Source organism: Rhamphochromis longiceps, linkage group LG20 (genome assembly GCF_057381845.1).
Source record: "Rhamphochromis longiceps isolate RC_006_pf linkage group LG20, R_longiceps_female_GT1.1, whole genome shotgun sequence".
In the NCBI taxonomy this organism is placed as follows: Eukaryota; Metazoa; Chordata; class Actinopteri; order Cichliformes; family Cichlidae; genus Rhamphochromis; species Rhamphochromis longiceps.
Window position 1 is genome coordinate 38,073,264 of NC_140576.1, and position 24,838 is coordinate 38,098,101.

Here is a 24,838-nt window from a genome sequence, read left to right on the forward strand (position 1 = left end):
ACGCCCGCTGCCTCACCTGCCCTTGTTTCACAGGTGGGAGGGATTAAGACGCCAGGAGTCGAGGACGGGCACTTGAGTGTGGCGCCACCTCCAGGCTGTCAGCTCCACTGCTGACAAAGACACAGACGCTTCTTCAGAGTGAGATTTGATTTATGTTCTTTCATTGAAAATTAACAATTTTAAATAAAGTTACTTTAACATTTCATTAATCAAACGAAGAAAAAAAACGGAGGTGATGATGTGTAACTGTGATTTAAACGCTCGAGCAACATTTGAACAGTTTGTCACGTCGGCTCGGTCTGGTTTTCCTCGCTCGCCTCAAATCCCTGAGACTGAAGTCAGAGCCGAGCTGAAAAACTGCAAACCAAACAGTAATACAGATGTAGTCAACATCCACAGATCAGTCCTGTGTGAAATATTAAGAACATACAGTGACGTGTGTCACGGTCGCACTCATAGTTTAACTGATTTACATCAACAACAGTAGAATTGAGGATTGAGGCATAATTTAAGGAAAGCACCTGGTTACAGCTTCATTGCAGAAGCACACAGTTCATCAACGAGCACCACAGTAACAAAGGACCTCAGCCTTTAGGTCGTCACAATTTTATTGGAGGTAGAGTCTAAACACACCTGAGCACACAGCTGAGCACACACTGGGTTCCCGACCTGTGTTTGAGTTTGAAATGCATGACTTCATAGTTTTTAAAAAAGGAGTAAAAAAGGTGATAAATAAAGAGCTGACATGTCCTCAGCTCTGCTGATGCCAGAGTGTCTGACACAGGTAACCTTAGACGCAGGTGTCAGATTCCTGCTCCCAGACACTGCAGAGGATCAACATGTTCAAGTGTCGCTGAATTTATTCAGCAACTTTCTTTTGCTCCGATTTATGTTTAAGTAAAAAAAAAAAAAATCTGTTTTTCTCCTGGAAACAAGAAACATGATTAAAAATAGTTTTTCTAATTATCCTTCGCCACCAGGGGGCAGCGTGCTGACACTTTCAGTACTTCCTTTCAGCCCGTCCTCATGGCCTTTTTCACTCAATAAAGCTTACGCTTACTCACTGCACCATCTTGTGGTATGAAGTGGTATTACCTGAAAGTACACCTGGAATTAATTGAACCCAAATTTTAAAATGAATGAACCTGCAGAGGGCTCATTTGAACTGTATTAAAAGGTTTAAATTAGTTTGAAAAACATTGTTGTGCTGCTGAATCTCTCCAGCAGTGAAAGGTTCATCCATCAGCGTCGTCCTCAGGTGAGAAACCGCAGATACCTGCGCACAGACTGACACGTCAGCACTGTGTCGCTGATCAAATGACCACATCTGAACGGTAGCGCCTCCTCCTAACTCGACAGCTGCTGCTCTGCAGGGGCACTGGAGGACTGTGAGGAGGGGGAGGAGGAGGTGGTGGCAGCTGTGGTTAGAGGAGATAAGTCCTCACAGGTGAAGTAGTCCTTCAGGGGGGCCAAGAGGTGACGGACGACGGGGACACACCACGCCTTCCCGAGCACCTTCTGCCGCTGCTGCCGGTTCATGTCCCGCACATCGGTGTAATGTTTAGGGAACCCGAAGACTCTGCAGGGAGGAAGGAGGACACCTTTAATAATCCACCCATCTAACAGGACAACACTGCTCGTGGCTCAGATAAAAACTCAGTGGATCCACAGAAATCAGCCCACAGGCTGTTAGAGACGAGTGGACGAGAGACGTTACAACCCTTCAGCCTGCTACCTTTCCAGCTCTGTGATCCACAGTTTGTCCTCTTTGCCGTTGTAGAGGACGGGAAGCTTGTTGACATTTTTTCCTTGTTTCAGGGAGTTTGCATTGGTGGTGATCGTCCTCACCTTACACATCTGGAACACAAGCATGAGAAGATCATGTGGCCGAGCAGCTGTGGACGGATCACAGTGAGGAGAAGATTCAGTCACTCACCGTGGCCTTTCTGCCCAGCTCCAAGCACTCCTGCAGGTCCAGCTTGTCGCTCTGGGTGGCTACGATGGGCCTGCGGGTGAAAAATAAAACTTTATTTAAAGCGCTTATCCGGCAACGCATTTGAACTTTTTTCCCCTTTTGGCCTTGGAGAATCTCAGTACCGTATTTTCACGACCATAAGGCGCACTTAAAAGTCTTAGATTTTCTTCAAAAAGTGCGGCGCGCCCTATAGCGCGGTGCGCCCTGTGTGTTGTAAGGAGGACGTAGTAGAGAACACCATGAGAACATTAAAGGGTGAAGTGTGGGCGTTGATCGTATATACCGGGACAATCGCACATACCTGTATAAAAGGACAGGTATGTGCATTATGCAGGACATCGTTGTTTTAACAACCCTGAAAATGGCAAAGAGACACGCTTACGAAGCACAGTTTAAACTGAAGGCCATCAGCTACGCGGAGGAACATGGAAATCGAGCAGCGGCGAGAGAATTTAAGATAAACGAATCGATGGTTCGCAAATGGAGGAAGCTGGAAAACAAGCTCCGGCAGGTCAAGAAAACGCAGCTGAGTTTCCGCGGACATAAGGCGAGGTGGCCCGAGTTGGAGGAAAGACTCGAGCGGTGGATCATCGAGCAAAGCGCGAGCGGGAGAAGCGTTTCGACGGTCACCATTCGGCTAAAAGCAGTTTCACTAGCTGAAGAGATGAACATTGAACATTTCCAAGGAGGTCCGTCTTGGTGCTTTCGTTTTATGAAACGGTGCCATTTTTCCATCCGGACCAGGACTACGGTAGCGCAGCAACTTCCAGCGGATTATAAGGAAAAGCTGGCCATCTTCCGCTCCTACTGCAGCAAACACATCGGCGACAAAAACATCCAGCCCAGCCACATCACAAACATGGACGAGGTCCCGCTCACTTTTGACATCCCGGTGAGTCACACTGTGGAGAAGAAGGGGACCAGCACGGTAGCGATACGCACAACGGGGCACGAAAAGTCTTCTTTTACTGTTGTGCTTGGCTGCCATGCTAATGGACAGAAACTGCCGCCTATGGTGATTTTTAAGCGAAAGACTTTGCCTAAAGAGAAGTTTCCAGCAGGAATCATCATTAAGGCAAATGAAAAGGGCTGGATGGATGAGGAAATGATGAAAGAGTGGCTGAGGGAGGTGTATGTAAGGAGACCAGGTGGTTTTTTCCACGCAGTTTCACTAAGAGTGGAAGGCAGCGCCGGGCGAGTTACGCCACAATTTGCCAATGGATTGTAGATGCTTGGGCTAACATGTCTGCTGGCACTGTTGTTCGAGCTTTCGCAAAAGCCGGCATCGTTTCCGAGGAGCCGCACGGCACGGAAAGTGACTCTGACAGTGAAGAAAGTGAACCTGGCATGTTTGATGGAGATTCAGCGCAGCTGTTCAATTCAGACACAGAGGATGAGGACTTCGATGGGTTTGATTGATGATAAAAATGTGAGTACCAAACTTTGTTTTGCTCCTGCTTTATTTTTAAATACGCACACTTGTATGCTTGTGTGTTGTTGATGATGACGATTACCGGCAATAGAAATGTGAGTAAGGTACCGAACTCAGGTTTGCTCCCGCTTTATTTTTAAATACGCATACGGTACTTGTATGCGCCCTATGGTCCAGTGCGCCTTATGTGTGTGTTAAATACAGTAATGGCACACATTACTGAGACTGCGCCTTTTAGCACAGTGCGCCTTATGGTCGTGAAAATACGGTATTTGCTCTTATTTTGAAAGTTTCGTTGCTGCTAACCGCCACAGCCCTTCCTGTCTGCTTGGGTCGCTGTGGCCGTCCCAGAGCCGGCGTCGCTCGCAAAAGACAAACTTTTCCATCGGAAAACTTTTGTCTTCCTGGAATGAGGAAACGTGCACTCACAGAGCTCACCGGGCGTTTCCCTCTAACGATCTTTGCTTCAGATTTAATCACAGCGATTCATTAAAAGCTGCCGTCCTCTGCAGCTCCAGCTCAGCACAAACCCCACGATTCATGGAGGCCGCACTTCCAAAGAGGAAACTCCACGAAAACATGAAATATCCGACTAATATTAAAAAGATGCTAAAGCTCACGTACCTCCTCATTCCCGGGATGTTTCCCCAGAAGTAGCGAGCTCTGCGGGCCGGAGTTACGTGCATGGCGTCCACCATCACCGGGTTACACTGACGGGAAAACAAGACACAGTTTACACCTCGTCAGTTTAACTAAGGAAGCACACAGGAAGAGGAAGAGCAGAGGGTTATGGATCCAAACGGAAGTGAGTGCGTGCAGACCTCCAGGAAGCGGCAGATGCTGATTTTGTTGCAGGTGTTCATGGCGACCGTGTTCTCGTACAGCCAGAAGAACGGCCGCGGGTCGTCCTCTTTGGGCTTCAGCCACTGAAGGATGCGGTAGTAATCAAAGAAAAGCCTCCCGGTGCCCTCTGCAGGAGGGAAGTGACACAGGAACACCAACAATAACCTTTAGACCACTGACACCTGTGTGACCGGACGAGCTGCAGAAACCTACCGTAGAGGCCTTTCCTTAACGGGTTGACGATGGAGAGGTCGTTACAGGGGCTGCCGCCGATGAGCAGGTCAAAAGGTCCCCACTGCTCGAGCTGGAGGAGCAAAGAAGACGTGGTGAGAAAAGGGGGCGGGGCTTCACCGCAGCACTTTCTATATTCTGACCCGTCAAACACACTCAGTCAAATCTTCTGTCTCAGCTCAGAAAAACAAACTGGAGACGCCCTCTCAGTCTGTCCGCCACGTTGGTCTCCTGCTCGCACGGATACATACCGCTGTGGAGACGCCAAAATAAAACAGAGCGCGTCCTCATTTGTGGAAAGAGGAATTACGAAGGACATACGCGTTCCTGAGTGATGTGCCGCACGTCTCCGATGTGGACGATCTTCCCGTCGTGGTTGACGGTGGCAACGGCGACCGAATCCTCGCAAACCTCAGAGGCGACGTATTTGTCTATTTTGATGCCCAGGACCTTGAGCACGTAGAAACCTGTCGGGACGCGGAGAAAAGAAGGGGCTGTGTGGAAAAGCAGGAGCGTATGGCCGTTTCACAGGAGCAGAAGGGCAGGTAAAGCTCACCTGTGCCGATGCCGTCGAACAGCGACAGGACTCTGACGGGTCGGCGGAGGTTTGCAGGGATGGACGGGTAGACGCGGTGAGGCTCCTGCAACAAGAAAAACAGCATCACACAAGAGCCGGCGTGATTTCTGACGAGACGACAGGAAGTCACACCTGACGCACAACACGGGGTGCTCCGATGTAAAAAAGTGTAAGTGAGTGGATCTGATGCCGACACCAACATTTTATTTCTATTTATCTTGAAGAGAATTAAAGTAAATGCGTCACCAACATAGTTTAAACCTCTACACAAACACACATAAAACAACAGAAGCACAGAACTCCTGATCCTGCTGGCACTGATGACTGCAGTTCACCACGTGGCCACAGGGGTCACTAGCTGTGACAGAGGGCTGCAAGGAGCTGTGTGCCGCTGCTGGCACGTCCTCTCATTTTAGTGTTCAAGTAGAAAACAAAGCTGTTTTGTTTTTTTATTTCAAAACTGCAGACATGAGCACGTTTCCCTCTGAACTCACTGAACTACCAAATAGCCCGTCCTCTGTCCTGCATTTTGTTCGTATGTAAAACACAAACGCACACTTTAGTGTTCACGTGAGTTTGTGACGCTAACACAGCCGATCCCTCAGCATGTTTGTGCTCATGTTGCCTTCATATTCAATCATTTTTGAAGATTTTAATATTGCACAACAAACAAATCGTCCCTAACAGAAACGTCACCTCAAGGGACAGACGGCGTTATATTTCTACGGGCTGCGAGTTCGGCCCGCTGCGCTAAGCAAGCATTACTTTGACAACTGTCGGGAATAAAAATGAACTTTCTGCCACGATATGGACGAAAGAATCTGCTGTGCGAGTACCTGAGAAAACCTTTGTGTGGGAGCTACAGTTACAAAAAGGGTTACGCAACACTCTTACTTTGCAGGTTCCCTTCACACAACTAAAAGAAAGTCATGAGTAAAACTGCTTGTAGGTCTTGTAGCTTATTTGTGAGAATCAGAGTCTAACCCAGCGTATGCAATAATGTGGATATTTAAAGATGCGTGCAAATTTACACTTATGGATAATTTGCAGGGGGCAAGAAGGTCCTGAGTTCAGTTCCTCCATCGGGGTCTTTCTGGGTGGAGTTCGCATGTTCTCCCCGTGTTTGTGTGGGTTCTCTCCAGCTTCCTCCCACAGTCCACAGACATGCAGTTAGTTGGGATAGGTGGAAACACTAAATCACACCGTAGGTGTGAATGTGAGCGCGAACGGTTGTCTGTGTGCCCTGCCACGGACAGGAGGCGTGTCCAGGGTGTACCCCGCCTCCTGCCTTAAGACAGCTGGGATAGCCTGCAGCGCACGCCGCAACCCTGAGAAGGTTACGTGGAAGCAAATGGACAGATAATTTTTTTAGTAACGCTGTTAGTCTCCAAGCAACTGCAATGATCAGATACCCTGGGGGAGTTTAAGTCCATGTTAAAGGAAGTTCTTTTGTTTTCAATGTCGCTCTTAATTTGATGTGTTGTCAGATTTTCACGTGTTCGTACAGGATATTTTATTTGTTTTAATGTTATATACTTATGTGCTACATGTATTTGACTTTTGTTGCCATGGTGGCAGGAAATTAGATCTCAATGAGATTTTACCTGGATAATTGAATAAAGGACTAATAGAATCAGCACCTTTGAGGGCTTCCTGCACACAGATCTTTACCAAGGCTGGTTTTCCACTCACAAACTCCATGCCGCTGTCATTGGTGAAAAACTCCTGCACGCGGATGCTCCAGTCCTCTCTGGGGATCAGCGCTCTGTGGGGTCTGTGAGCCTGACACAGGTAGCAGATCCACGGGTCCTCCAGCTTCAGCGAATCAAACGTTCCCGGCCCGACGAGGATGTTCAGACAGTCCTCGCAGTAAGACCTGAGGACGGAGAACAGAGGTTAAGAACGGAGAACGTGCTGGCACATGCGGCCGAAACACTGAAAGAAGCTGAGAACCTGCAGCAGCCATCGTTGCCACACAGCAGGACGTCCATCCCGTAGCAGCAGATGGTGCAGTAGGACTGATATCCATCGCCGTCGTAACGATATAAGGTTTCTGTGAAGTTATCCTGCAGGCACACAGACACCATCACAGCCAGCTGCTCAGGAGGAGCTTGGACGTTTCGAACAACACACAGAAACAAAGGAAAACATCTGCTCAGTTCTTTAAAAGCTCTGCAGGATTCCTGTTTCTGCGTTAGGTCTACGCTGCAACCCGACACCACAAACTGCAGCAGCGTCCATGCAGCTTTAAACTGCGCGTGCTGATGGATGCACGGGTCCTTCCTCACGACTATCAGGGAGTCGAGCACCAAGCCTGAGAGCAGCTCCTCACCTTACACTTCAGGCACAGGCCGCCTTTAAACAGAGGGTGGAAGATCTCAATGTTGTCCGTCCCACAGCACAGACAGTACCCTGCAAACAGCACACGATCAAACACACGAGCGTATACACGCAAAGATTCCAGGCATGCAGCGCTGCACACTCACCCTCGATGTCCAGCTTCATGTCCACGATCGTGCTGATGATCGTCTCTGAAAGGAGCAGTGAGAGAGAGTGAGCCACGTTCACACCTGCTCAGGTGAGAGCTGACAGCGGAGGCTAACAGCTGCATCGCTAACAGCCGCCGAGCGTTACCTCTGTGCTTCTGGTCGGGCTGTGCGTAGGAGGCGGTCGGCTTGTTGACCTTGTTGTGGAGTTTGGTGTAGATCTTCTTCTTGCTCGGCATCCAATCAGACGACACGTCATCGTTCAGCTCGCCTCGCTTCTTATGAGCCTTCCTTCCTCTCCATCCCGTCTTACTCTTCCCCTTTCCTCGCCACTCCTCCTCCTCCTCCTCCTCTTCTTCCTCCTCCTCCTCCTCCTCTTCCTCCTTCTTCCCCTGTCTCCCCATCTTTGACCCTCCTCCTCGAGCTTCCTTCTCCTTCCGTGCTTTGGGGCCGTGCTCCGCAGGATGACCTTCCTTTTTGTTTGCCGTTGCTGGCTTTGAGGCCTTCCTGATGGAGCTGCAGGACAGCCTCTTCAGGCACACCTCCACATCTTTCAGGTTGATGCTGGAGGAGTCAGGAGAAGAGGAGGCTTTATGGGGGAGCTTCTTCATCACCCTCGACCACCAGTCTGCAGAGGGAAATCAAACATGTGATCAAAATACATCATAAATAAGACTGAGCACGTCAAGTCTGTCCTACTCTGAGCTCCTCCTGTACGACCCCTGACCCCGCCTCCACGACTGACACAGAAACAGGCGTTCACAGGTGAGCCACACTGTGACTCCGACTCAGTCAGGCAGGTAGTATCAATGTTCTTACCGTTCTTTGGAGCGTTGGGCTGAAATCCTTCAGGCCCCGACGGCTGGAAGCCTCCCAACGCCCAGTCCAACATCTGCTTCAGCAGCTCCTCTCTGCCCTTTGGAGGAGGAGCGAACTGCTTCTTACAGCGCCGAGCCGCCTCCTGGTGCAGAGGAAGGAGGACGTGTCACATACGAGCACACAGACTTTAGTTTAGCAAAACATATTTAAAAGAACATAGTGAGAACTCAGAATAATCTCAGGTTCCGTGAAGTTTTGACCTGTTCTTTACAAAACGAGTCCAGGACTCTTCAACTCCAGTATTTCTCCTGTTTGAACAAACACACCTGCAGGGACAGGTACACGGCCTCCTGGTAGGTGTTCAGGATGTTGAAGGAGTCGGCACAAAAGTTCTGGGTGAACGCAGCGAAAGGTTTGAGATCCTGCAAACTGACCTGGGATCAGAGAGAAGGAAAACATCCATCCACCGCGGGCCGATCGGCACAGGAGAAAAGCACAAATACAGATTTTACTAATAATTTAAAGCAGAAGACAAAGAAACGACCGTCTGATCACGTCTGCAGAGGAAAGGACTCAAACTCAGGGCATGCACGCACAAACGCACACACACAACCCCGTTCAGCTATCTTAGTGAGGACCTTCATTGACATAATGCTTTCTCGAGCCGCTTATCAAACCTGACCATAGCCTAACTGTACCCCTGACACTAAAACCACATTTTGAGCCTCAAAAAGGCTTCAAACTTGTGACGACCGTGTGTGTGTGTGTGTGTGTGTGTGTGTCCTCACAAAGATAGCTAGACAGGAACACACACACACACACACCCCTCATATTTGACAGGAGGGGCTCTCTAACAGCAAATCATTTCTCTTCTTAATCAAACATAATGAGTCTAACGTGACTGAGAAAACTCAGGAGAGAGAGAGAGAGAGAGAGAGAGAGAGGAGGTGAAGCGGGACGTCAGGTGACTGTGTGTCAACAGCTGTGATTGGATGTCCCGAGAGGACGAGCGAGGGACTCAAATGAGTATAGAAAGGGGCCCAGGAAGCTCCAGGTTGGTACTTCCACTGTGATTGGCTCTGGGGGCACCAGAGGAGATGCTGACACTGAACTCTGGTTGGATCTATGACCAGCTTTGTTCTGCTTGAATTTACAGTATCAATTCAGCAGGATTTGTCTCCCTGTTTCTTTATCAGAGGAGGACCGTCGGACGTCTTCATCAGTCAAGCTCTGCCCTGCGCTCTGGGTACGACTCACTGGATCAGAGCCTGGACTAAACAGAGAGCTGATCCACGCTTCCTGGTTCCACAGGTCGACAGCATGGTGCGACTCACCTGTGAGGACGTCTTTTGTCCGTACCACTCCACCAGCGTCTTCCCTGGCGGTGGAGTTTCTCCTCTGCACGGCAGGACGACGGCCGGCCACAGCGCCGAGCTCCCAGCGTAACCCCAGACCAGCTCCCCCTTCAGGACAAAACACACACAGATGTGTTCACGCGAAACACTGTAAGTTTCTGTTGCCATAGCGACCAATGTGTGAGCAGGTGATTTCACAGTAAGCTAAACTGAGTCGACACCAGCAAACACACTTTGCCATCGCTGCCTTCAACAAACGCACGCCGAGTTTCACATTTTTGTACAAGACGCTGCAAAATAAGAAACTGCCACGGTGTGAAAGCGCTGAAACTTTCTGATGTCCTTAAACGCATCGTTTCATGTGACCGCCGCCTCCAAACTCAGCTTTCTGTTATTTGTTACCAACAAACTCAAACTGTCCCTGATTGAGAAGAAAAGTTTGGTGCTTGGCTGTTCAGCTGAAATGTTGTGCAGATGCGTCACACGACGGCTGCAGTGACACATCACTCATGAACACAGTAAACACAGACAGTGCTGCTAGTTAGCAGCTGGTGTGAAATGCCTTACAGGTGATTGTTCCCGCGCCGATGCTACTCGGGTCGGCGTGGCTGCCGAATCCTCGTCATCGCTGCTCATGACAAAATCAGACTTGGCCTGACGATTTCTGTGACCTGCAAACGAGACGAGAAGCAGCTGAAGCAGCTCAGCGAACAAATACAAACAGAAACGGCCCTTTCTTATTGCACCGGTGTGACATTTCTTACTGTGCAGCTGCCTCAGTCTGTCAGCCCGACACATTCTGGAAGCTTCTGTAACATCCACCACATCTGGATAAAAACAGGACACGCAGTCACTGATTAACATCAACGAGGCGTCACATCAACTTCGTGTCAGAGCTGCAAACTCCGGCGTCAGTCCTACCGGAGGAGTTTTCTGTGTCGCCCGACTCCTCCGTGCTGCTGTATTCCCTGGAACGCACAGGTGGTCTGGATTTGGTCCAGTCGCTGTCCTCCGATGAGCTCAGTTTGTCCACTTCCTGTTTCCTCTCATTATCGTGAGCTGTCTGGTGACGGACGGGTATCTTCCTCCTGCGGTTGTTGGGTCTTCTCGCCCACATACCCGGTTCAGGCAAAGCTTTGGAGGCTTCTCGGCTGTCAGGAAAAGTCTTGGGGATGTTCGACACCTTGGGATTAAAGCAAAGACAGAAAAAAGGGAAATTATTTATCCCTTCCCACCTGGGTCGTGTGGGCCACTCACATGGCTTTGACCTCTCACCTTAGCAAACACCTGGGTCCGGTGCAGCGAGCTCGGCAGGGCCAGGAGGGTCAAAATGAGCCTGCGCAGCGTCGAGCCGGGGCTGACTTCGCTCACCATCTGCAAACAGACACGCGTCGTCTCGGCTCACGCACAGAGCTTTTATCCATGTATTTACTGCAGTAACCAGACGTGTGGACGTTCAGGCCACGCTGGTGCTCTCACCTTTGCCCAGGAAGTAGCTTCTCCACTTCTCGTCGCGTGAGTCAAACTGAGGTAGTCGTCCTGAAGTTGATCGGCTTCTGAAGAGGCGGGGTCACACAGACGCAGCTCTACCGCCATCTCTGACAGCACGCTGCTGGATAGCTTATTCTGAGGACAGGATGTTGCATTGCAGAGTCATTAGCAGCAGGTACAGACGGCATCTTATGAACACAGCGTAACAAAGTGACCTTTAAAGTGCACAAATCCTGCAGCCTGACAGCAGCTCACAGGAGCAGCCAGGACCGTGTGTGGGTCAGAGCATCTGGCTAATCTACCTACAGCACACATGTACTGGAAGCTCTCTCTCTTTGGGGAGCTGGCGCCCTGGTTATCGTCGCCGCCCTCAGGTCTAAACGTCATTTGAATCGACTACTCAGGAAATCAGAGACAAATACCATGTGCAGAATAATTTGGTGTATATCAAAGCAGCTTTGATTTCACACACTCGAAGGTGATTCATGATAAAGTAAAATGCAGATTTGAGGAGGGAATCCGACTACGAGCCAGGAAAATCCTGCTGCAGCCGCTTTTCTTAGACTACAAGTCGGCCGGGAATCAAACCAGCGACCTTCAGTGTACCAGCCCTGCTCTGCCTCCAGCAGCACACAAACAAAGGCGTCTTACGCTGACTCTGTGAGGGTCTTTCTGGACGAGGGTGATGTTCCTCAGCGCCGAGTCTCCGAGCTGCTCGGGAACGCTCTCGACCACGCTCCGCAGCGCCGCCTGGTAAAACACCCGCGCGTCCTTCATGAAGTCGGCCCTGTCCTCGTCGTCCAGATCCACGGCCGGGGTGGCCCGCAGGAGGTTTTTGACTCGAGCGCCCACTTTCACCTCGGCTGCGGGCAGCAGCTTCGCCTCGCTGCTGAGCAGCTTCACGTCTCGCCTCCTGAGAAAGTCGTCGAGGGCGGCCGGCTGCAGGACCCTCGCCGCGTACGAGTGAAGCAGCACGAGCGTGAGCTGCAGCTCCACTCCGACATTCGCAGAGCCATACTGCTGCAGCTCCTGGAGCGCCCGGAGCGGCTCCAGCGCGTAGGCGAGGAACAGGAAGTGTAGCTCAACTTTCGGATCGGTCAGCCGGACGGTGATTCGCTGGGTGCTGATGCGCTCGGCATCCACGGCCAGCGCCTCAAGTTTAAAATACTCCACCAAATCCGTCCAGCAGCCCGCCATCTTCTGCACGGCGTGGATGAAGAACAAGCACTGCGAGGAGACGGGGCGGGACAGGTTGTGGTGCTCCACGTCCGCAAACAGCTCCTTCAGGCTGTCGTTGATGGAGGCGCAGGTGGAGTAGTGACGGTGGATGTCTTTCACCAGGTCGACCACGTGACTGAAGGATGTGAGGAGTCCGGCCTGGCACGCTCGTCCCGCCATCCCAGGAAGGCCGCAGAGCGATACCAAGCTGGGGCTGAAAAGCCGGAGCTGGGCTTCAAACCTCCGGCTCACCTGTGGGGGCGGAGCATCACAGTAAAACACAGCCAGGTTGGAGAGAGGAAGGCCAGCCTCCGTCAGCGCCTTCATCAGAAGGTCTGGATCTGACTCCGGGGCTCCGACTGCCGAATCCACGCTGAGCTGCACCGCGAGCAGCGCCCTCACCACGCTCGCACCCGAGCAGCCGTCGAAGTAGCCAATCAGGACGATGCTCGTCCTCCGGCCCCCGCCCAGCTCCACCCCGACGTGCAGGTACAGGCAGTACGGTGTGCTGCGGAGCGCGTTGATGATTTGGCCGGTCGGCGTCAGGTCCACGTCATCGCGGCAGTACTGTTTACTGAATCGCAGCAAAACATCGCCCTCGTCCACCAAGGAGTCTGTTGACTCCGCCTCCTTCACCTGCTCAGGCGGAACACACTCGTCTATGTTTGTTACCGACTCCATCGTCAGGTCCACCACGTCGTCCTCGTCGTCGGAGATCAGCGAGATTACATCATTTGCTTTTTCTTGCTCTATGGTTTTACTGTCCGTCGTCACGGTGACGGCGAGTTTCTGATTCGGCAGAAGAAATGCACCACCTGCGGGGGGGGGGGGGGAGAGCGTTAGGCGACAGCTTTGAAGTGAAGGTTCACATATTAAACTTCTGGCTTTAAAACGAGCAGCGAAACATTAAAGCTTCAACGTTTCCGGTCGTGCTGACGATCTTTACCGTTTGTTAGCGTTTCTGACCCACTTTTATAAACTATTACATAAAAGATATTAAATAAATGAAATAGCCTGTGGCAAATGTTTTAGTGTTGTCTGGTCACTATACATACTCTATGCAAAGTATAAAAAATGATATTTTCACAAACAAACTTCTTGTAGTTTTGCGACATGGTGCTGCTTTACGTGCACCCGGATATGCGTCATGCTTTACGGCAAAGATGTGCGGATCGATCCTGAAATATCGATTCCTCCGATATCAGTCATTTATGTTCTAGAATCGATTCTCACATTAAAATATTGATATTTTAGTAATTTAGGGTAAATTTGTAGTTTATCATTAACACAGTGGAAAGAAACTATAACATTCGGATCGTCTACACTGGAAGGAACTACTTCCTCTTCCGCCTTTCATAGTCATGTGCGAAATACGGCTGCATAACTGTGTGGCAGCCCCTGGCGTGCGCACTCACAACAATGGCTGAGCGTAAATGGAGTCATGTGTGGACGTGTTTTACCTCCACAAACAGCCAAGACGCAGTTTGCGATGTGGCAAGACAGTGAGGTTTCGTGGCAGCTCCACTGACCTCATCAAACACCTCAGAATAAATCATATCACAGAATATGACGAGCTTATGTTGAGGCGAACTGAAGAGGAGGAGAGGGACAGGTGCTGCTAGTGCGAGACAGACGTCTGTGGCAGAGTCCTTTAGTGCTGAACATGCTCAAATGGCAGGTTTTTTATAAGTATACAAGTTATACAAGTAATCTGATGTCCTGTAATCATTATGAAGCTATATTATTACAATTACATAATACAATGATATATTGTATTATGTAATACAATGAAACATCAAGTTTTTGTATCGGATCAGTATCGTCGATACCACCCTGAATTTTACTTGGTATGAGATCGGAAAGGAAATCAGTGGTAAATGGCCTGGATTCGAATACACTACATCCAGTCATCCACACACTGGTGATGGCAGCTACATTGTAGCCACAGCCACCCTGGGGCGCACTGACAGAGGCGAGGCTGTCGGACACTGGCGCCACCGGGCCCTCTGACCACCACCAGTAGGCAACGGGTGAAGTGTCTTGCCCAAGGACACAACGACCGAGACTGTCCGAGCCGGGGCTCGAACCAGCAACCTTCCGATTACAAGACGAACTCCCAACTCTTGAGCCACGATCGCCCCTGGTATCGCACATCACTGCTTTACGGTAACTCAAAAACGATGGACGCTTGACAGGTTGCAGCTTCATGCCCGGACATGCGCCAGGCAGAGACGGCAGCCCAAGAAGAAGCACTTTTACCAAAACGGGGTACGTCTGTGATTTGGTTACTTGTTGGGTTCAACAGCACCAACACGGAGCAGAAGACGCCCATTTGTAAGCTATGCTATAAAACTATTCCTGCGCCCGATGGCAACACAACAAATCTCTTGTATCACCTACAGAAGGCCCACGAAGAAGAATCCAGAGAATCCGAGCTAAACCAAGCTGTGGAACGACGGGAGCAAGTTGGGAAAGAAAAACTATACCAGCTGAAGATGCAGCAGCCTTTCACACGAGGCCCGTATGAGAAAACGTCCCAGCGCCATAAACAAATCACAGGCGCCGTCTCGCGTTGCATTTGTAAAGGCATGGCCCTGTTTATGTAGTTGAGAAGGACGGCTTTCGTGACCTCGTCAAAGTCCTTGATCCGAGGTACGTTATGCCCGGTCGTAAGCACTTCAGTAAAGTCGAGTTGCCTCGCTTATACGAAGCATGGCGGCCAAAGTAGAGCAGGATGTTTGCAGTGTCGTGCATTAAGCCTTGGCTGCTGACCTGTGGACGAGCAGAGATACGCAGCCCTGCATGAGCGTAACCATCCGCTTCATTAACGAAGACGCCGCGCTCGCTGTTGACAGACTGCGGACTTCCCACATGACCACACTGGAGTCATGTTAGCCCAAGGTATGAGTCTGCCGTCGCTACGTATTTACCGTGCATAAAGTACATTATGTGCGTATATACGTGCACGTAGTACTAGTATACATACACACATTAGTTTTACTAGCATATATGATATGCATGTTAGTAAAACAAATATTTTGGGCAGAAAACCTTGAAACTGTTGTGCACTTTAAAAAGTTCATTTTAAATGTATGATTTTGAAAATAAAGAAGGCCACAGCTGTTTTCCTTTGATGCGTTTATATTGCTGCACTAAAATGCACGTTTCTCATTTGTGACAGTTCCTTTAAACCTTCAAAATAAAGTTGGAGAAAAGTGAGCAATGACATCTGTCACACTTTTCAGAGAATAAGTGGAAACATTGCGGTATATCGTGATATATATCGTTATCGTGATATAAAATAATTCACATCGTGATAAATATCTTTTCAATATCACCCAGCACTAGTTCCCAGCATCGGTTTCCCTGAAAACACGCTGTGTGACACCTGTGCGAGACACACCTAGGTCAGCAGGAACCAGGCTCTGTCCTCCTCTAGCTTCCAAGGCGTTGTACTCCCTGCCATCATTGTTCTCGTCGAAGAAGATCTTGAACCACTGGAGGAAGGTCAGAGCCACGGCCGAGTTCCTCTTCATCAGCGACTCGATGGGGATGTGCTAGGCAGAGCAACAGAGGATCTTTAGGTGCGTGTTTCTATCAAAGAACGAGCGCCAAGTCATCCTGCTGTTTCTAACACAGGTGTGCAGCGAGCACTCGCTTTAATGTCGGGACCTGAAAGCGCTGCAACACTCACTCTGATCACTCCGGCCTTCCTGAAAGCAGCCTGCAGCAAGGTGAAGTTGTGCAGAGAGTGCATGATGGTGTCGCACTGGAACTGGACCCTGGAGAGGTCCAAGGAGCCGGGAAACAGCCAGTCCATCAGCTGGCAATAAGCCGCACCTGGATACAAACAGAGCAGGAAGTATTACACATCATTTATATTATTAACACGGCTTTATCTTTACACTGGTCAAACTGGCTTTTCCTCGTTGCCTGTCATATATGTCCTGTTCCTGTTGCGGGGACACATGACCTGAGTTTCTAATGATGAGCCCAGTGCAGGGTCAGGGAAACCCTGTAAGCCACACACTCGGGCAGCACAGGTTTTTCCTTTGCTCTCCTTCCTGCTCTGTGTAAATAGTCTTACTCATGGTTTTCTTTTCACAACATGCACCACGAGGCACACCTGCTCAGTAAGAAATGATAGCAAGAAAGCTGGGCCACCGTCCACAAACACAGTAGTCCTTTTTAAGAAATGAGTCCTCGTCAGAGGGACAGCTCAGAGTCAGAGGCTGACACGGTTTCAGCATGTGCAGAGGACGGAGGCTGAAGATGAAGCCGCCAAGCAGGAGGAAAAGAGGAAGACCTCAGGGGAGGTTCATGGATGTAGAAAAGGAGGACAGGCAGAGGGTTGGTATGACAGAGGAGGTGGAGGCAGATCCTCCACTGTGGAGACCCCTAAAGGGAGCAGCCGAAAGAAAAGAATCCAAGGAAAGGAGGAAAGAATAGGAGTGATGTGCGAGTGCCTGTTGGTTTCTGTTAGCCAACCACAGATGGGCTCAGGAGGACGGAGAACTCCACGTGAGAAGTAAGGCGGAGGCTGTTAGCAATGTACCAGCATCAGCCATGCCTGTTAAAACACACCCACCTGTGCATGCCTGCTCCACCTTGGTGAAGCTCGTCTGTAAGGTTTCGTTTAGCCACGCCAGCAGCTCGTAGCGATTATACAAAAACGTCCCGTTCAGGGTCACATGCACCGCCATCTCCGAAAGGCACCTGCACACACATCACAATGTTTTTAAAATCATACATCAATGCTGCAGCCCTGCACAGACTGGCGACCTGGCCAGGCTCTACCCCGCCTTTAGCCCCATGATAGGCTCTGGCTGGAGGGATGATACATGAGGCAAAACAAATATTACTGAGGCATGCATTACACAAGAGCCTGATGAAGTCAGAGTGACATTTACACACGTAAGAACACTCATGCAGTAATATTTTCCTGTAAGCGCCCCGAAACGAGCCCACGTGTTTGCACAAATGTCTGTCCAGAAGGTTTACTAACAGTTTGAAAGAGCCCGATCTCCCTCTGCAGACCTCCGTCACAGCGTCACGGACACCGGGGTCACACAGTGCTGCTTCAGGGGCTGACCTCTTCCTCTGTAACGACTTCTTCGTGAAAGCGTTGCATTTAGGGTCCCATTAAAATGTCGTTTACTTCACATTCAATCTATAGAATGGAAACGAACGAAATGAACACGAGCGCATTCTAGGCGAAGTTGGAATTCCCGAGTTTCCAGCCGGAATCTTCAACTGTAACCTCCCCTCAAGTCTAATTTACAACTCGGCGTAGCCCTGCCCACCCCGAGTTAACGATCACGGCTGCGTTTACGTGCAAAAACAAAAACACTTCGTTGTATTGCTAAAGACGCAATCTTGCGACAGACAAAACCTTAACACCGGGACGCACGCATCGGAAATTCCAAAGTTACCGGAACGCAGCACACATTCACAGTGGCCTCTACACCAATCAGAGCAGAGCGGGGGTTATTCTAGCCAATAGAATCAATGGAAGCGGCACCGATGCGCTCTTAAATTTGTTTCCGGAAACTAACACGTGGGGCTGCCGTCGGAATAAAAACAATCTGATCTCAGGTCAGCTGGAGTCATGGTTGCATGTGTGATAAAGTGCGGCTAACAATACAATAGCAACTACAGCATTTAACGGCAATAACACCGCTACCGTTTAGAAATTGTCTCGGAGTTTAAGCGGTCACTCGGTGGTCAGCTACTTTTGTTCACACCCCCACTTTCATTCAGCTGACTTTTACTCTGAGTTCTCAAAAAGATGATTCTGTTCATCTGGACGTTTTCAGTGGGAAAAACGTTTCGCCACACATTCAAGTGCCAGATAGTTTCCCACCTTATAAACAGCACTTTTGCACAATGCCTTAAACTAGCCCACTGAACGAACAATGGCTGTGAGGTCAGCTACATGATCATCATTTACTCAGAGACCTTAATAACACAGCGAGATATCCGCATTAGCTCGCGACGCTGACTTACAACATCAGTACAAGTTTACGGCAAAGTCACAAACGGCCTGTGCGCTCCCGACGGTTTATTCTAGAAGAAATGTACAGTTTTCGTTTAAAATCATGGTGAAACCTTTAGCGAATTCATGCAACAGGCTGCTAACAAACATGGTGGACTTACCTTCTCTGCTCAGCTCGCTCTGACCGATTCAAATACCAAAGAAGTCAGCCTCGACGACCCCCAAAACCCACCCAGCCCTCTGCCGCGGAAAAAAAGCGGGTGTTTGACCTAGTCACTCAATTTAAAAACAGCCAGAAGTGTGAATAAAATAAAGGCCCACGCCCTTTAACACCACAGGGGTCGAAATTTAACTTTAAATACCAGCTAGCCAAACTCTTTGGTTATGTTAATGTCGCTGTTACTGAAACATCCGGTTCTACAGCTGCTAGCTGCAGTTAGCTTTAGCTCCTAGCGTCACACTAGGCGACATCGGAGTTAGCAGATTTTCCGGTTGGCTGTTCCGACAGCGCTGCTCCACGAAAAAATCGCTTTTATTTAAGCTAACCGTTTACACTATTTAAGACAGAGTAGTACAGTTGTAGAGCTCTACGGAGAAACCCCAACAATCAGTACTTTGGCGACAGTGGGAAGAAAAACCTTTAACAGGAAGAAACCTCCAGCAGAGCCAGACTCAGGAAGGGAGGAAAAAAGACATGCTGTGGATGAGAGCCAGAGAGTGATTAATAATTCATAATTAAATGCACAGTGGTGTGTAAACACATAGTATGTTATTTTATCTTATTCTATTCTAGTGTATTTCTTCATTTTTGCTGTTTGTAACTTTGTACTGTCCAATTTCTGCTGTGACCCAACAAATTTCCCACGTGTAGGAGTAATAAAGGTTTATCTTATCTTAAAAGGGGTGAGAGAAGGATAAATACTTAGTGCATCATGGGACTCAGCCTACACTTTTGCAGCATTGCTAAGGGAGGATTCAGGGTCACCTGATCCAGCCCTGACTACATGCTTTAGCCAAAAGGAAAGTTTGAAGAAAGGAAGGCAATAAAAGAAAAGGATAGGGAAGGAACAGGGAGAAGACAGGAGAAGGAAAGAGGAAAATACAATCAGTGGGTAGAGGAGAAAACAGGGAGCATGGGAAGAGTACAAGGAGTGAAATTAAAAAAGTGTGCGCTTCCTCTCAAGAGCATGGAATAATCCCCAGGCCACACTGCAAAGAAGAGTGAGTGGGAGCTAGCTCATAGTGGCTATGCCTCCCTGAGGCAGCAGAACAAGAACTGGCTCCTCTTACCAAGAGAGAGGTTCAACAGCATCACAAAATAATATTAAGGGCTTCTCACAAAAGGTTGGCTGAGTAGGATACTATTGGTTAAAAAATTTCACTAAGCACCACGCAAGGCGTGGCATACAAAACCATGAATTGCTCTCAGCTGCAAGGGCCGCACCACTGAACAAGCAGGTGGTCAGTCAGTGGTTTCCAGTTTATGACAACCTGCTCTGCACTCCCAGCCTCGAGGGCATGCCTTCCCATATGTATGGAACTGCGACGAGTCTGGTCCACAAAACCAGTACTCCTTAACCAAGGTGCTTGGAGTGATTGGCCAACCATGTCTGGAGGTCTGTGCAGGTGAGAAAGGTGAAACTACCACCTGCATGGCAGCCTTCAATGCAGAATGCATTTTCAGTCAAACTGTGATTATGTTTAAAGGGAAGTGGCTACGATGTGAGTGGCTCCAACAGTGCCCTGAGAATGTTACTGTTCAGGTCTCAGATAATGGCTGGATTAATGATGTCTTCCTAGAATGGGCTCAGTTGTTTGTTCAGTCATTACCTAAGGATGATGCCAGAGATCTAGATGGACTTGCAGACCCCAGACAGCACCAGCACCAACAAGCAGACCCCAGACAGCACCAACAAGCAGACCCCAGACAACACCAGCACCAACAAGCAGACCCCAGACACCACCAGAACCAACAAGCAGACCCCAGACAGCACCAACAAGCAGACCCCAGACAGCACCAGCACCAACAAGCAGACCCCAGACACCACCAGCAATCAGATCCCAGACACCACCAGCAATAGCAAGCAGACCCCACCAGACACCACCAGCTCCAGCACCAACATCCAGACCCTAAAATCCCTCAGCCCCATTCATCCCCCTGCAGCGGTATCTGAGGTGCCCTCAACCTTTACATTCTTGGATGGTTGGATCTGAAGAAATAACAGTCAACTTTGAATGTGTTCCTGAGATAGAGATGGTCTTTAACCTGTTCACACCAAAGGAAGAGCCATCAACCTGAACTTGTATTACATTCAGTGATCTGTGTGTCCAACCAAAACAACAGAGGACTGTCAGAAAGAGGGCCAAACCTCTGTCATTTGTCTTCACAAGCGATGGACACGTAGACTACGTTTCCACCAAGGCAGTGCAAACTAAAAAGATAGAAAAGACCAGAAGAAGCAAAGGTGCAAAGAAGGATGACGTGCCCTGCAAAGCATGTAAGGCAGTCTATGGAGACAAAAGTGACCCAAAGGCCAGTGGGGAGTGGATCAGCTGTGGGAACCGCAGCGCCTGGTTCCATGAGACGTGTGGAGAAGAAAGTGGCATCTATGCTGACGATGGATTCTTCTGTAAAGACTGTCTCTAAAATAGAACATACAGTTCTTATGAAAATGTTGTAATAATTAACTAATTCTAGTTATTTTTAATGCCAGTGTTTTTATTCATGAATTATTAAATCAACACTTGAATGTGTTCATATTTGTTAAAATGAGTTCAAATCAAAGCTGACTGATAAAGTGGCCCACTTTACCCTAAAACACTGCTCATCTCAAAAATGTTTCAAAAGCTATAGGACCTGAATAATTATAATTTATGAAATTAAATCAAGGTTTACATATTGAAAACAACTCATTAACAACAAAAACACAATTCAGTCTCACTTAGTGCTTATTTTGCAGTTTACCAAATTTGCCAAAAAATATGAAATTTGCCAAAAAGTGTCCCAGTTTAACTGATTTCACCCTGGAGATAGTGTCTGCCTCCCGAAACCAAACTGGAAGCTGGTTCCACAGAAGAGGGGCCTGAAAACTGAAGGCTCTGCCTCCCATTCTACTTTTAAATACTCTAGGAACAACAAGTAGGCCTGCAGAGCGAGAGCGAAGTGCTCTAATAGGGTGATATGGTACTACAAGGTCATTAAGATAAGATGGGGCCTGATTATTTAAGACCTTGTATGTGAGGAGCAGGATTTTGAATTCTGGATTAAACAGGAAGCCAATGAAGGGAAGCCAAAACAGGAGAAATATATTGCAGAATTTTGGATCAAATAAAGTTTTTTTTAGGGAATTTTATAATAATAGTAATCAGTTACAGTAGTCCAGCCTAGAGTAATCAAGTCATGAACTAGTTTTTCAGTGTCACTAATTGCTTCCTTGGCACAGTAGTTAGTCTCAGATGGTCTCACCACCTCTGACTTCTGACCTCAGCTCGGTTTTTGCCCTCGCACCGTGACCAATTTTGGCGTGGAAGATGATGTCAGCGTTTCAACCACCTTTGGTTCCTTCAGGTTCTCAGAAGTTGTGGTTTTAGTGGACTACAGACGTCAATCTTGTCTTTTTGTGAGATAAATCACGATCTCTGTCTTTTCTGTGTTGAAATTAATAGCAATCTTGTCTGTGAGATATTTCATTCTTTGCCTGTTGTCTGAGTTACCTGGTTGTGCTCAGAGGACAACACATCTACTCTGATTGGAACAGTTTTCTGATGGGGCTCCACAGGGTTATGTGTTCGGACTGCTGAGTTATTATCACAGTGAGCAAAAGCAAAATAAAGTCTTAAAATTACACATAAAATTAACCAGCTTAAGAATTTTTTTTTTCTAATGGCAACTAGATGAATATTTAAGTCACAGTGCTGCTTGCTGATCATCACCTCTCTTCCTAACCTAGCTCCAACAACTCTTTCCCAAATCTTCCCGGTGTGGCTCATCAGCTTTATCCCTCTGTAGTGACTACAGCTCGGCTCGGAGATTGTGTCAAACATCTCAGAAAGAAAGCCACTGCACTTCTTTAAGTTTAGCAAAGACGAAGCTTCTTCACTTCTGAGGTGAAACGACTTCACAAACCGTAAAGCAGTCCAGCCGCTTTGGTTCCACACTCCTCAGACCACCATGACCGGATGACTGCGAGCCTACAGACCTAAGCCTGGTCACAAAGCTCTCTCTCCTACACACCTGCCTCCACCTCTGCTCTAAGGTTATGTACGATTTGTAGCCAGTGGCCTGGCTGTGTGCTGCCGTCTGTGATTGGAAGAAGAGGCTTGAAAAGGAAGTTATGAACGGCTGTGTGAAAGTGAAAGAAACTAGAAACAGACGACTTGAGCGCCCTCTGCTGGAATCAAGTTAAACAGCAGCACAGACTCGCTGTGATTAACCAACGAAATTAGTTTAATCGGGATTTTAAAGAGTTTTAAAGAGTCTACTTAGCACAGCTGTACTCTTCCGTTTGTGTGAGGTTCACTGATATCGCTGCTGGGTGGGGGCAGAGACCCTGTTTACCTGTCGGAGCTGTGGCGCTGGCTTCCTGCCGGTGTGTGGTGGGCTTCCTGCTCGCTGGGTGTGTGCTGGTCCATATCTTCTATGAGGACCCCCGCTGTTTGTTTGCCGTGCTCTGCAGAGCTGCCGTCTCAGTTTGTCCCACTTTAACCTTTTTAAAGAACAACGCCCGACGTCCAAGGGCAGAGGGAGGGGGTGCAGGGCTGGAGTCCAGGTGAGGCTGAGGATGCCCCGGAGACAGGAGTGGTGGGAAAAGCTCGCCGGCCCTGTTTGATAAGCTGCGGTTCCCTGAATGATCCGGAGAGAACAGGCCGTGGTCTCCGGCAGGACTCGCTGACTCTGTCAGGTGTTTCCGGATTCTCCTTCCTACAGGTGAGCGCAACTGATGTGCGCAGTAGAATCATACTGTCCTGCTAACCCAGAAGCAGCTTCCTGTCATGTTTGATGTCCAGATAAGTGACTCCGAGTTTCCTGCGTTTATTTTACCGAGCCTCCGCCCCGCTGCTTCCCACTTGACCTCTTCCTCTTTTTGTCTCCTCCCAGTGGAAGCTGCTGTGGATGGTTTGGCCCCTGCTGAGGGGCGAGTCTAGGTGACTCCGTCTGAACACCAGGACGGTTTCATAACTCACCACGTCTCTTTAGCTTCTGCTGCGTTTGATCGATGATGTGTTTTCCCTGAACGACGCTCAAAGTTCCCCCTGATCGCTTCACTCTATCCCACCGTCAGTGTTCACACAGCCACGCACAACGCTGACGTGACATTTCAGGATAAGTAACCACTCGGCTGTGTCCTTCATATGTTAAACACGCAGTTACTCACCCGTTTAAAACGCGCGCACACACACACACACACACACACACACACACACACACACACACACACACACACACACACACACACACACACACACCGAAGCCGACCCCTCATTCCTCAGCATTTTAGACTGAGTTATAAGTTCACGTTTTTAGTGTTGAGACAAATGAATGCAGACAACATTTAGATGACTCCGGGTTCTCTCGTATGTACTGAAACTCTGCTCAGTTTCAAATGAAATTTTAATGGACAGATGCAGATCGTTCTCCTGAGCATGGGTCAGTTCTTGGTCGGTTCTCTTCCAGGTGAGGTGAAGGACAAAAGGAGAGTTTTGAGGTTGTGGAGGTTAACGGTTTATAAAGAAGCTTGAGAGCCACCTGTGCAAGCTGGCTTTCATGTACTTTGAGGTGTTTCTGCTGTTTCAGCTGCCAAGTCTCATTTTTTATGAAGATAAATATGAAAATAAATAAACTTATGAAGCATTGTATTGTGATTCATGTAAATAGTTAACACAGATAATTGTCAACATGATTTGAAAACCTGCAAAGACATCAAGTAAACTGAGTGGACTCTCTTACTGTAGCTTTGCATGACACAGCTCAGAATGATCAAGGTTTGCACAGCAGGTAGGCGGGGCTTCTCCCCTCTCTGTGATAAACTGAGTGTTTAGAGCGGCCTGCAGTCTGAGCTCTGGGCTCACTGTCGTCACTTCCAGAGTGTATGTTTGTTCTCTCTCCCTGAGCCTGGTTCTGTTTCCAGAGATTTCTTCCCGTCGCCAGGTGCTTGCTCTTTGCTCATGCTCTTAGCCTTAGTGTACAAAATGTGTTAAGGTGATCTTTGTTATGATTTGGTGCTATATAAATAAAACTGAATTGCTGTACATCAGCTGTGGAACACCAGCTCATGTGCTTTTTAATTGAGAGCAGCAGAGGCCAGCTGATCACCGCTTCACAAGCATCCGTACAGAAAGGCTCCGCCCAGATTTGAACCCAGGACCAAGGGGAAACCCCTGTGCTGCCCCACAGGTTCACGAAACAAGTCATCATG

At 48.7% G+C, this 24,838-nt stretch overlaps 1 protein-coding gene across 4 annotated transcripts; it reads right to left on the minus strand.

The window, feature by feature from the left end:
• Positions 1-899: 899 nt before the first annotated feature.
• Positions 900-23,477, minus strand: LOC146645933 (uncharacterized). 4 transcript variants are annotated; one of them, XM_085394953.1, is made up of 26 exons: positions 22,981-23,477; positions 17,016-17,143; positions 16,122-16,267; positions 15,831-15,984; positions 11,861-13,242; positions 11,198-11,344; positions 10,994-11,092; positions 10,640-10,901; positions 10,483-10,545; positions 10,286-10,389; positions 9,698-9,826; positions 8,690-8,797; positions 8,364-8,505; positions 7,693-8,172; positions 7,545-7,589; positions 7,391-7,470; positions 7,012-7,124; positions 6,751-6,934; positions 5,038-5,122; positions 4,803-4,948; positions 4,464-4,554; positions 4,229-4,377; positions 4,032-4,117; positions 1,937-2,006; positions 1,736-1,857; positions 900-1,579 (listed from the first exon to the last, which is right to left on the minus strand). In XM_085394953.1, the coding sequence occupies exons 1-26, from the start codon at positions 23,052-23,054 to the stop codon at positions 1,348-1,350; spliced, it is 4,821 nt and encodes a 1,606-aa protein (XP_085251079.1). In that variant the 5' UTR covers positions 23,055-23,477; the 3' UTR covers positions 900-1,347. The 4 variants fall into 4 exon arrangements, with proteins under 4 accessions (XP_085251079.1, XP_085251082.1, XP_085251080.1 ...); XM_085394956.1 differs by lacking the exon at positions 22,981-23,477 and adding an exon at positions 22,549-22,694; XM_085394954.1 differs by lacking the exon at positions 22,981-23,477 and adding an exon at positions 18,584-18,729.
• Positions 23,478-24,838: the final 1,361 nt, after the last annotated feature.

Coding starts and splice junctions, on each gene's coding strand:
- LOC146645933 (XM_085394953.1), bottom strand. CDS start 23,054: ATGGACCAGCACACACCCAGCGAGCAGGAAGCCCACCACACACCGGCA. Junction 17,144..22,980: donor CAGCGCCACAGCTCCGACAG/GTAAACAGGGTC, acceptor ATGTGTGTGCAG/GTGCCTTTCGGAGATGGCGG. Junction 4,555..4,802: donor GGCACATCACTCAGGAACGC/GTATGTCCTTCG, acceptor TTGCTCCTCCAG/CTCGAGCAGTGGGGACCTTT.